This window comes from Nestor notabilis, unplaced genomic scaffold (genome assembly GCF_000696875.1).
Source record: "Nestor notabilis isolate BGI_N333 unplaced genomic scaffold, ASM69687v1 scaffold819, whole genome shotgun sequence".
NCBI lineage: Eukaryota > Metazoa > Chordata > Aves > Psittaciformes > Psittacidae > Nestor > Nestor notabilis.
This window is the reverse complement of record NW_009943050.1, coordinates 49,465-62,425: the sequence shown is the minus strand read 5'-3', so window position 1 is coordinate 62,425 and position 12,961 is coordinate 49,465. Positions and strand designations below refer to the sequence as shown.

General features: G+C 40.8%; 1 protein-coding gene across 1 annotated transcript; it reads left to right on the top strand.

The window, feature by feature from the left end:
- Positions 1-5,373: 5,373 nt before the first annotated feature.
- Positions 5,374-12,390, top strand: STOML3 (stomatin (EPB72)-like 3). Its single transcript, XM_010021685.1, has 7 exons — positions 5,374-5,425; positions 7,765-7,868; positions 8,680-8,752; positions 9,885-9,967; positions 10,703-10,906; positions 11,920-12,054; positions 12,190-12,390. Exons 1-7 carry the CDS (start codon positions 5,374-5,376, stop codon positions 12,388-12,390), a joined length of 852 nt encoding a protein of 283 aa, XP_010019987.1.
- Positions 12,391-12,961: the final 571 nt, after the last annotated feature.

The window sequence follows — 12,961 nt, the reverse complement described above, 5'->3', positions numbered from 1 at the left end:
TACTCGTAAACAAACTGGTTCTCTACATGCTTTTTGGCTAAAACCCACAACTTGATGGTGCTTAATTTATCTTGTGAATATAAGCGGGAGCAGAATTTGGACCATGGATTTTTTTGGTATTTTTCCTTGGAAAACGTATGTGATTTTAAAGGCATATAGCTAAATTAACTGTATTGGTTAGGAAGGGTTATGATGCAGCATATAGAAAGGTCTTGCTTTGTTAGTGAAATTCAGATGTGCATTCTTCTTATAATATTAGTACCTGTGGCAATGTGTAACACATCATTGAATATCATCTATTTAAGATAAACTCTTGATCGTGTTCTAGAGCCAATAGAAATGAATGATATTCAATCCTGTGGTTAAATTAAAATGTAGAGGATACTATACTGTAGAAAAGCTCTGCACCTAGAGTTTTACTTTTTTAAAGATTAAATTCTGCTGGGAGATGTTGCTAATGTATTTTCTTTCCAGATGTGAACAAACTTTTTTAGAACATTAACGGAAATTCCTGTATTGGTTTTTAACACAATTTTTTTAAATAAAAGTTTACAGTCATGGCAAAAAGGCTTTGCTTACTATTTACATATTTGCCTAAAAGACAAATTAATAAACTTGTTTTTACTAAGTCACTTCCTAATGTTCGATGTTGCTTATGCTGTTTCTTTATGGTACAGGATTGTATATCGAATTGCAAAATTGTTTTCCTAAAGAGTGGCAATAGAAATACCCTATGACATGATTAGATTAAAAAAAAAAACCCTAGATAGTGTCCTCGATACTTTGTCAGTGATTAGGTATTCTTTCATTTTAATAATCAAATTTACATATTACTTTAAAGATAAAAACGTATTGCACTTTTACATTATTTTTTGAAACCGGTTGAATTCTAATGATTGTCCACTCTGAATTGCTTTTAAAATCAGTGCCTTATATCACAACTTATGAAATCTGTGGAAAAAAAATCTCTATCATCTTTCATTACACTTCCCTTCTCATTCTTTCCATGGCTTGTTCTTTGTAGATTTGTAGATCAATTGGAGAAGCAGAAAATAAAGTATGTTCTTAAGGGCAAATTGGGTTTTGTTTCATAGATGCGAATGTAAAGTAGTTCAAAGTCAATAAGCATTTTGTAACCTTACTGAGGTGCTGAGTTTGAGCTCCAATTTGATTCCTGGTTTCCCCATCAAGCAATCAAAGTCTGAACTAATTCATATCACTTTGTAGTAAAAAGCAAGTACCAGACATCAGCTGTGCTGCAGTGCTTTATCAAAAAGTAAGCAGTTTGTACATATGTTTCTGAAAATTGAATGTCTGTTGGACGGTCATGGGGTGTGGGTTGTTTTTTTCTGTGTGAACGTTAGACAGCTCAAAGATACTTAAGAGACTGTGAAGCCCTGTTTCTCCAAATGAAAACAGGTGAGACGTAGTGTATATCTACTGCATTAAATGCTCTTCTCTGGAAACAATTTACTTGCTTAAGTGGTATCTAGCCACTTTACCCATAATAGAGTATTTCATACGCAGCTGGTGTAGTTTTACATAGAAGCATGTTAACAGTGTCAGACAAGTGAACAAATAGGTTAAGAAGCTTTGAAGTGTCTTTTATGTTTAGAATAGGCTCTCTGGTTCTTAATGAGTCACACTGAGCAGGATTTTGTAAATTGAACTTTCCAGTGGTTAGGGTTAAGGTAAGTTTCAATTTCTTAAACATTTCTCCTGATGTAAAATTGTGTTTTATTAATCTTTTCTCTTCAGGAATAAGGTCTGTGTTCTCCGATGCAGCAAACTCCTGTGACCCAGCTTTGGAATTTCTGCAGGGGGTGATTTGTCCTGAGCTCTTTCATTCTTACTTGAGCACCATTTTTAAAAAGCCAAGGAAAAGTCTGCTCCTATGGCAAACCATGATGGATCTTACACTAAGCCTGTCTTGGGAAGGGGTTGTTGCTGTGTGACTTTAATTTTGGACTAACTATGATTTGTCATTGTTCAAGTTGCTATAACTGCTATACTTCAGCTGTGTTGACAGACTGCAAAGATAATGTATAGTGAAATGTTCTTTGAAATAAAATCTTTATTTGGAACAACGAAGAACGTACTGGGATTGTGTTTGCAAATACAAGTTTCAATATTTCTTTCAAGTACTTTAATTGCAACCGTTGTGAGTATGAGAAAAACAAACAGTCTTCTGTCCTCTTCTTCCTCTGATTTGCAAGTGAGTGTTGTGAGTTTGGCTGGGCCTGGAAGGAAACCTGCTGTGCTGTGAATGTTCTTACCTTCTTGCAAATTGCTTTCGTTTCTGGATTTAGATGGGAACAATCCTTTTGTCTTTCGTTTACTTATGCTCCAGTGAAGTGTAGCCTAATGGATGCCTCCTGGTATCTCCATATCTTCAGCTATTGAAAGCTGATGCCATTCCTAGGAGGAGGAGCAATGTGGGTATTGTTAATATGTTAATAGTTAAAGAGGAGCAATAGGATGGTATTGTTAATCTGCTCTGTATCCTGTACCTTCTTCTAAATTTTCATTTGGGGAAAGGAATGACGAGCCTGAAGCAAATAGTTCAGTGTGTTCTGGGGGCAGAATTCAGGGCCAGGAAAGGATCTTTAGGGAATGGCCAAAGCCCAGTGCATGGGAAGGAAAGTAGTACTGGCCTAAAAAGGTTAGAAAAAGACAAACTGAAGCCTACAACTTTGTTATGTGCAAATTCCATGTGACGACTGCCTGCTGACTTTTGAAACCTTTGGGATTTGCACTGTATTTAGGAGTGGCTGTGTGTAAGAATTCCCATTCTGGTTTTAACAAACTTTGAAGTGGGGGGTGCTTGGTCTGTAGGATTAAGTCTTTGCAACTGGATGATAAGTGGGAGCAACTGCACACTTTAGAGAAAAGGAAATCTAAAGGATCCTCTGTCTAAAGGACTGGTGCCATTTGCAAATGTAGCAGTTGGTGCAGAGAAGTGCTGGAGAATGGCGTGCATAGGTAAGCACCTGATCACCGTGCCTGATCTGAGCCTTTGCTCTGCTTTCAGAATAGAAATTGAAGGCTTTAGCTGCATCAGCATACTGCAGAAATAGCTAAACTGCTGCTGACTTGAGCCACATTCATGTGATGTTGCTTCTAAGTGAGCCCTGCTACTGTGGCATTGCACTCAAACTGGTTTTCTATGCGGTACTGCTCTGTGACACAGGGCTGTGCCAGGCTCTTCAGCACAAGTGACCTTGCAGCCTGTAAGCTGCTCTGGCCCAGAATGCTCATGTATTTTCTTCTCTGAGTGTTTTGTGGTGGGTTATCCACATGCCCCAGTGTAACCCCAGTGTAATCCAAGGAGAAAGGATTAAGATGGCCCTGGCTTTGACTTAAAATTTTTGAAATGAATTAAAGTGCAGCCGAAGTTAACACAGAGAAATTAATACACTAATGTTCCTGAATGTAAAAGAAAAACACCATCCGCTTTAGTCACTTCTCGAGGGCTATATTTACAGGCACCTCAGGGAATTCTCAATAAACATCAGGGAGCAATTATTTCTGTTAGATTGTAGTATGTTTTGTTCATCTATCTGACAGTATAAGTAGCTGTGTAGATTGTTGTATTCAAATGGCTTGGAAAAAAATTATTTTCAAAAAAACCGAGTTGCTCTAAAATACAAATGTTGGGGTAGTTTTGCATATGATGTTTTTGCTTCTGAAATAATTAAAGCCATTTTTCTAAAGCACATCTTTCTTCTAACTGTTGGCCCTTGCTGCCCTGCTAGTAGGCATCTGCTGTGAACAGGTTTGATCATGCAGCTCAGCCTGAGAAGCCCAATAATGAAGAAAATGCTACAAATTACTTCAAATGGATATTGTGACGTATTTGGGATGGTATTGCAATAAGTATGTCAATCCCAGTGTTGCAAGCTGTTTGTGCTTATGGTTTTCATGGTGATATAAAACATCCATTCAGTGGTGTAGTTTCCTCTCTTGTGAAGATGAGAAAGGATTCTCTGGGGAGCAGTTGGCTTTGAATGACCCATCTGGGACCAATGTGACTACTGGCAGGGATGAAGACTTAAGCAAAATGAAGCTAGAGCCAGATCTTCAAAGATAATTTAGCTGATGGATGCCCACAGAAACAGCCAGATCATTAATCCAGCTGTATGTCAAACTTATAAATGACGTATGAAAAGCCACCTTTCATTTTTTTCTCAAATAACAAGCAATGGATTTGTGTCCTTTGAGAAGGCTGCTCCCTGCTGCAGCCTTTGGAAATGGCTAAGTCTGAAATGCTGTACTTGGTTTGTTTGACAATGTTAAAAATTTTTGTGGAAAATATTCTTATTTGGGGAAAAAAAAATTAAGATTTTGGAGCTAAAATGCTCTACTGTAGTTTTTAGATTATCTAGCACGATGGCGTTCGACCTGGAGTGATGGACAGTATCAAGAAGTGTGTGATGAGCTATTCGGTGCAGCATGGGGACCTCAACTGGAGGCTTATTTATGTTGCTAGTGTTTGAGATCTGAACAGTAGTCAAGCCTCATAATATTCAGAGGTGTACAGCAGAGGAGCAGTACTCAATTTGTACCCTCTGACTTTATAGAATCATAGAATGTTTTAGGTTGGAAAAGACCTTTAAGATCGTGGGGTCCAACAATTAACCCAGCACTGCCAAGTCTACCACTAAACCATGTCCTTAAGTGTCACATCTGTACATATTTAAATACCTCCATGGATCAAGGAGAGACTCGACCACTTCCCGGGGCAGCCTTGTCGATGGTTGACAACCCTTTTGGTGAAGAAACTTTTCCTGATAGCCAAATTAAACCTCCCCTGGTGCAACTTGAGGCCATTTCCTTATGCCTTAGTGCTTGTTACTTGGGAGAAGAGACTGACAGCCACCTTGCTACAACCTCCTTTCAGGTAGTTGTGGAAAGTGAATCAAAATTCTATGAGAGTGATAATGCCTCTCTTCAGCCTCCTTTTCTCCAGACTAAACAAGCCCAGTTCCCTCTGCCACTCTTCATAGGTATTTCCTCTTTGTTTTCTCTTTGTGTTCTGTCTTGTTCTTGGTTTTTATCTCTGGTGACAGATACCACTGATTCATAGAAACAATTTCAGGCTTGCATTTTGTGGGGTCTAAAACTAGCTGGGACAAGAAGACTGCCAGAGAAAACCATGTTGTTACATCAGAGACAACCCTTATCCACAAGTCTTTGTTTTTGTAAACACCCCCTCCTCACCAGGGTAACTAACTCCCAGAGGACTCTCATACAAGTGGGGATTTGTCTGTCTTTCACCCTGCTTCTCACTTCAGCACTTCGCATGAGCATTGCGCAGCTTTGAGGTACGCTGCCGTTTCGTCTGTGAGGGGATCAGAGCTTCCCTCAAATGCGATGGATCCCCAGAAAGAGACGCCCAAAGAAAGCAAAACAGAGCATCTAATTGGTGAGCCTCACTTTGTGTACATGTATTTTTTCTCTATAAAATGAGCAAAACTAACCAAACAAACAAAAGTTTATTTGATCCCAGGCATTCCTCATGTCTCTCACATAGATGAAAATTCAGGATCTGCCATTGTGGGTGGCACTAAATTGCCTCATTCTGCTGTGCATCAGCATCTACTTTGGGCAAAATAACCTCAGGAGCTAAAATAGCTGATTCAGCTACTGTTACACTTCCATATATAGGGATGGGGTGGAAAGGGGAAAATATAAGTTAGGGAAGGTAGAAGAATTTTCCAGCCCCAAAATATCACTTGATGTGTTTGGATTTGTTGTGATGAAACACTTGATGCTCTCTTCAAGCAACAGAACTGATGCCAAACCTAGTTATTGGCAATGTCTTTTTGCTGTACTGCCTGGCCGTAAGTATGGCTAGTGTGATGGGACAAGCATGAGTCTCAGCAGGATTGATTTGGGTGCTTGTAGGAAGCAGGAGGGTGCATGGTGGTTAAAAGAGGCTGAGTCTACTCCACCTCTTTACTGCTCTGAGCGACTTGGGAGGTTTTTTCCCAGAGTTCTTTATATTCTTCACAATACAACTTGGACATGAGCTTTTCATTTGCTCTTCAAATTTGACACACATATCATGATTTTCTATATCAAGTGTGTTGATGATGTACTATGTTGAGCATTTCAAGAAAAAAGGAACTGAATCTGACAAGTGTCCTTATCCCACACTATTGTGTTTTTCTAGGGTCTTTCATTTGACTTATGGCTAAATGGTTTGAAACTTCAGCATAGTCAGAGAACATTTGTAGTGAGGTTTTTTAACTAGGTCTTGAACACGAATGCATTTATGTGTGAGTGATTAAATCTGCAGCAGGGCTCTCAAAAGTAGGATCGTCAAAACCACACTCAGCAAAGGGTTTGGTTGTAACACCCAGGTTTGCAGTGAACATTGCCAGCAGATGCAGTCCAGTGAGGCACAGAGGTATCTAGAGAGGAAGGAGCTACAGGAGGGCTGCATTGTCTTCTCCTCCAGGGCTGCTAGGGGTTTTCTGATGAACCTGTCAGTCCTGCTCTGCTGGTCTGTTAGCTTGTGCCTTACAGAGCAGGCAGCCTCACCATGTTTCACTGTGGTGACAAGTTTTTTTTTCTCAGAAAGTATAAAAAGAATTGTTCTATATTTACCAGTTTCTATCTGCATATGAATTCTATTTGATGTCAGAAATTCCCAGTGCTACCCTATGCCTTTGAAGTAACATAACCAAAGCGCACTACATCTTTCCATTTCATCAGCATGGGGAAGGTTTTCTGTGGAGACTTCTGAGCCTTTGTCCCTCTCCTTGTGTTGGGAAACAGGCTGTGGCATTCGGCTTCCTATCTCTTGACGCTCATGCCTGCAAAAATCCTCTTCTGGCCCAGACCTTGCAGCCAAGCAGCTGTTGGGGCTGTCCATGCTGCATCCCTGCTGCTTCTGCTTTTCTCATGACTCTCCTTGTCCAAAGCATTTCTGCATTTAGCAAAACCGAGTTGATCTTGCAGCACTCTGTTGTGGTGTCAGGACTGTCCTCTTTCACTCCTTGCGCTCATTTGTGCCTCTTCTTCGAGGACCTCAGCAGCTCCAGCTGCTCTGCTCTTCGAATAGCAGCTGCTCCTGATCAGCTTTTCTTTACAAAATTCTCCTAAATTTTTGGTATTTGAACAACAACTCACCACTACCTTCCCTTCGGGCACTAAAATAATCAAATTATTTTGATTTCATTGTAATGAAGTTTTGGGATGAGACAAGCTGAGCGCAGTGGGAAAACTGCTCAAAATACATGAGCGTGCATTTTTACAAGCACTGATTTTGAAGCTTCTGGTCCTGTGGATGAACTGGTATGCCCCAAAATGTTCATCTAAAGACAGCAGGAGTTTCCCTCCTTATTATCTTTTCATACTAATTATGAAACAGGTAATAAGTTTGCTTATTGCCTGTTTCATACTAATTAAATCTTTTTTATCCAGCCATGGCACACTGACACAGATTCATATCCATGGATACTCCACCTTATGATTTCTCCTTCACAGCCCCCAGCTGTGCCTTTCATTTAATTCTTCTTTACCTGTTGCAAAATGTACTTTCTCAGCCTTTTATTCTTTTTGGCAGAAGGGCCATGAAGTTGGATGTTTGATAGGCCTTTTATAGCTTTCTGTGGGCAATGGGAGGGAGGAAAAGGGAGTGAGTCTCTGTGGACTTTGCAATCCCTCATGATTGCACTGGGCTAGATCTACATCCCTTGGATAACTCTCTCCAAAATTTGCATTCATTGCTGCTCTTACTTATATTTTTTTTAATAGCTGACAGACGGGAAGGAATTGGTGCCTGTGGCTGGATCCTGGTTTCCTTTTCATTCCTTCTGGTGCTTATTACTTTTCCTATTTCCATCTGGATGTGTATGAAGGTAAGCTAGTGGGATTTGAGGCACATAAGAGAACACAATTATAACTGCTGTTACTTATGTTAATTGATTTCTTGATTTTGTTAAGACAAGGCATTTTACATTCGCTTTTTGGCAATCTTAAGAGGTTCTAGTGAAGATGTGGACTGGGACTGGGATGCATGTTCTTCCACTGACTTTCTATATCACCACAACTTAGTCATTTGATTTCTTCCAATCTCAGCTTCCATCATCAGTTAAACTTCCTTGCTTTACACCAGTGAGGGAATAAATCTACAAACTTTTCTGAAGAACTCATATTTGATGCTGCTGGTGATTAACATGAGTACATGGGGGCATAGGTCCCTGCATTGAGCAACTATATAACCTAAAGCCACAAAATGCCCCATCAAGACGTGAGTAATTCAAATCAGGTTTTAGGGATGAGTTACCAGGATGATTGCCCTGAACACCAGCCCTTGAGTAGTCCTGATACACTAACTGAAGCAGTAAGCTGGGTTACCTGAGGTGAGGCATACTCCTCTGAGTGTAGTACTGATGTTGAGAGAGTTGTGGGTAGCCTTATTAAGTCAGTGGTAATTCTTTCATATTATGTCTGCTTTGTAATGTGTTTGAGAGCCAAGGTCTGAGTTTTTCTAGCAAAATATGATGGTGGGAGAAGATGTAAGATGCCTAGTGTTTTGCAATTCTTTTGGTTCTGATATTATCTGTATTTTTTTCACATTCAATGTAGATGCCAAAGAGTAAAAAAAATAAGACCAGAGAGTGGGAATAGAATTAGTTGTAAAATTCTGAATTTAAAATACTTCCCCAGGTTATTAGAGAATATGAACGTGCTGTTGTATTTCGGCTGGGACTTATACTGTCTAAGAAAGCAAAGGGACCAGGTGAGTGCATGCAGTTTTATCTGTTAAGATGCACTGTTTTTATGTAGTTACAATGCACTCTAACCGCATCAAGAGTTTCAGAGGTCCATGAAGCACAGCAGAAGGTTAAGGACCTTGATACCAGTCATGGCTTTGCTGCTGAGTAGGTTGGACAACAAACGGTAGGTTGAGCTCATGCTGCAGACACTGGTGGGGGACCAGGGAGGGTTACATGCAGTCTTCAGGTCTGCCAAGAGCTATTTTGAATGACTGGACCACTCATTCTCCATGTGCCTCACTTCCAACACTGCTTGTTGCTGCCAGCAATTTAGCTGTCTTCTGCTCTGAAAATGATAAACGTGTCAGGGCAGGGACACTGCATCTATACAGAGTTTGGTGCAATCACTTAGGATCAGGTTATGTATCACAAATACAAACCAAACCCAGCAACATGAGGAATTTGTGTTTGTGTGGTTACCACCTTTGTGCAATGAAACTGGGCAAACTGGAAGCTGAAATAAGGTGAAAAAGTCCTTTTCAGGTCCTGTCCTTCCTCTTGAATAACAATCATGTGGTCCAAAGGGCAGTTAGAGCAGGTGCAGAACTCTTCTACGTGGCTCTGGGCACCTAAGCAAGGTGCTGAGATAGGAAGACTAGTTATGTCAAGCCTCCTTCTCCAGTGAAGGGAGAGTGGGGACTCCTTCACAGGATGTGTCAGAACCTGGGACAATGTTCCTCATGTTGGATCCTACAGGTGGTGCAGGAATCTGGACCTAGTGTGTATCTTTCCTTGTGACACACATGGCTTATGATTTAAAAAGGGGAAACGGAACAAAGGCGTGGAAGGAATTTTTGTCAAAAGTCTCATGGCACATTTGAGACTGCACCTGCAATCTCCCCATTCCCAGTCCAGGGGCCCAGGTCATTAAGCTCTAATAAATTCACATTATTTGCAGATATCTGCATTTCTCTCTGTTATTTGAAAATGCAAAACTTCACTGTCGTCACCTCCTGTTGCAGGAAGGACAGCTGTAGTAATAAGGTGGGCACATTCCCCACCCTGTGGATATTTCAGTCTCTTTGCTTTGTGCAGGATGCCTGGTTCTAAACTTAGCTTTCAGTGGCATTTCATCCAATTATTTTTGGTTTTCAGGTATAATCCTCATACTTCCATGTACAGACACGTTCATCAAGGTTGATCTTAGAACGGTTACCTGTAACATTCCTCCACAAGAGGTAACTTCTCTAGCAGCCATCTAAGACAGAAATAAAAGGTAGAGGTGATTCATGACATAATCAAAAGTAACACAGGTGTTTTATAGTCTTGCAGCTGTGAACTGCCATAGAATTTATCTTATTTGCTGTATTTTCTGACTGTCAAACTGCTTACAAAACTTCTTGAAGGCAAAAGATGCCCAGGAGGGAAGAGATAGTGGAGCACCATGAGTGCTCTGCTGAGACCAACTGTCTGTGAGGCACAGGGGACCTGTGTGGCAAAAGATGACTCAACTCCTCTATGAATACTTAAATGTCTTTCAGAGTTTCTTCTTAAAATTTCTTGCACTTTGTTTTTTATTTTTGCTTTAATTCACTGGTGTTTCTTGGAAATACTTTGTTTAGGGGAAGTAGCACAGATTTTCCAAACTGTATGTAATATATAAAATCATGAATGGCCCTTTCTACAAGAAAGGAAGAGTATAACCATGATCTATTATTTCAGAAGAAATTGATTCAACTTATGAGATTCACTTAGTACTGAAAAAGTTGTTTAAAGGGTATGTATTTTGGTGGTGCTGGATAGCTTCCTTAAAGTTATTTCTCCAGGGAATGACAAAGAAACCAAAAGAAGTTCTTGGTTTCCTTGAATTATCAGGGCCTTTTCTTCACTAAGGGAACAAAAAATATTCTCCTTCCTTAGCAAAAGATGTGTCATTGGATCCTTCTCTAATTCTGTCCATTTCTCGAATGCAGATTCTCACAAAAGATGCTGTTACTACTCAAATCGATGGGGTGCTGTACTACAGGATCCACAGTGCTGTCAGTGCTGTTGCTAATGTCACTGATGTCCACACAGCTACCTTCCTCTTGGCACAGGCAACCCTGAGAAATGTTCTGGGTACACAGACCTTGGCTCAGCTCCTGGCAGGCCGTGAGGAGATTGCACACAGTATCCAGGTAAATCCAGCTCTCAAAATTCACTGACAACCATGGAGTTGTGTTCTGGGGAGTAGCAAGTTAGAAACAATCTCTGTTCAGCAATGATAATGAAGTTTTACATTATGTTTCTTTCAGTTATACATCTCCTTGCCTAGAGTCAGAAAGAATTATTCTAAAGGTATTTTCCCAGGTTCTTGTAGAAGAGTTATTTCCTATCAAAAGCAAGAAAGATTCTGAAATTATTCACTGACTGAAAAAGTCAATTTAGCCTTTGCACAGAGGCTGCTGCAAGTGGTGAGAAAGTCTGCTGCTTGTGGGAAGCTCTGTCTTGATCAGACCCTTGAAGGAGATTTAATCAAGACAAGGCTTATATCTCCTGTCATAACAATACACAGTACAGAACCAAGTTGGTTTATGCATTAAAATGCCGTCTGTTTTGCTATTTTATTTAGCAGCCAAGGAGGTAGCAGAGAAATCCAGCACCTGCTTTACACTTTTTCAGTCAGAGTTGAGGCACAGTCAAGACAATGAGAGATTATGCACCTTTGCAGCCAGGAGAGCAGCAGTGGGCAGAACCAGGGTCATGATAGTGACATGGATGTGGTAGCGCATAGGAACCTGAGCACAGAAGAGCATGGCAGTGCTACAGGTCTGTGCTGTGTCTTTCACTCATAGTGTACTTTTATGTGCTTTTTCAGTGTTATGGTGGTTTAGGAAGTTGCCATAGAATTACTTTGTAAAAGAGAGAAGTTTGGTCAGCATCCACCTAAAGAAAGGATGTGGATCATAATTTAGGAGGCAGTAGAGGAGCCACACAGGAGACACTGGTGCTGATCAGCGAGAGTTTCATAGGTTGTGGTACCTGCTGTATGCATACCACATTGGATGGTAGGACCCCTGGAGAGCTCCATCTTTCTGTTGTGCAGGTTTGCACACTGACTTTCCTTCTGTCCAAGCAGCAGGGTTCATGGCATCGTTTTCTCTCTGCACACATTGTGCTCTTCGTGGTGGGTTGTGTGTTTGTCCCCAAGGCTATACTTGACAGCGCTACAGAGCAGTGGGGAATCAAAGTGGCCCGTGTGGAGATCAGAGATGTCAGGATTCCTGTGGCCATGCAGAGGGCCATGGGAGCCGAAGCAGAGGCTGCTCGAGAGACAAGAGCTAAGGTGAGACCCAAGGCAGTGTCTACCCCCAAGCTCTTGTATCCTTGTCCCAGGCATCCAAGTGCCTTTTCTGTTCTCCTTATTGTAAAGGTGGGTTTACCCTGCTATTGGCAGTGTCACACTTCTCTTACTTTACAGGTTGTGGCAGCAGCAGGAGAAATGAATGCTTCTAAAGCCCTCAAGCAGGCCTCCATGGTGTTGGCTGAGTCTCCGGCAGGTCTCCAACTGCGCTACCTGCAAACATTAAGCGACTTGGCAGCAGAGAATAATTCCACCATCATCTTTCCTCTCCCTATAAATATGCTTGTGAGTTTGGGGCAGAAAAGTAAAGGGGGTTAAAGACTGTTCTGTGCTAGCTCCTTGGGCAGAGAAGTTTAAATGGTTTCCCAGGACTCTAGGGGTTCCAGACTACCAGAATTAAAGTAGAAGCATGCTTGGATCCTCTGTATCAAAAATAAGAGTGAAAATAGTTGAATAATCACACATAGCTCCCGCATTTTATTACTGCATTTGCAAAGTTCAGGTGCTAACCAGTTTCAGCTGACTCTAAGTGAAATGGAAGAAAATATGTAAAATACAATATAATATGTAAAATGCATGTTAGACCTAATATGAAATTTTAATGAGGCTTTCACCACATTTTACAGAGTCTTTAGTATGGAAATTATTTGGTCATTTGTCTGAGCTCTTGATATACTCCCCACAGCAGGAAGATCAGATGGTGGTATTTAACTTACATTCTGTGGAGTGGAAAGAAATATTTAGGCCCCTAACCTTAGAAGTATTCTTTCATAACTACTAGGAGAATTACTGGATAATTGGTATGTCAGTGGAACAGCCTGCTTGTCTCATATGAGTAGAAATTAACATTTGCTTTACTGACCTCAGCTAGATTTTGCCATATCACTGA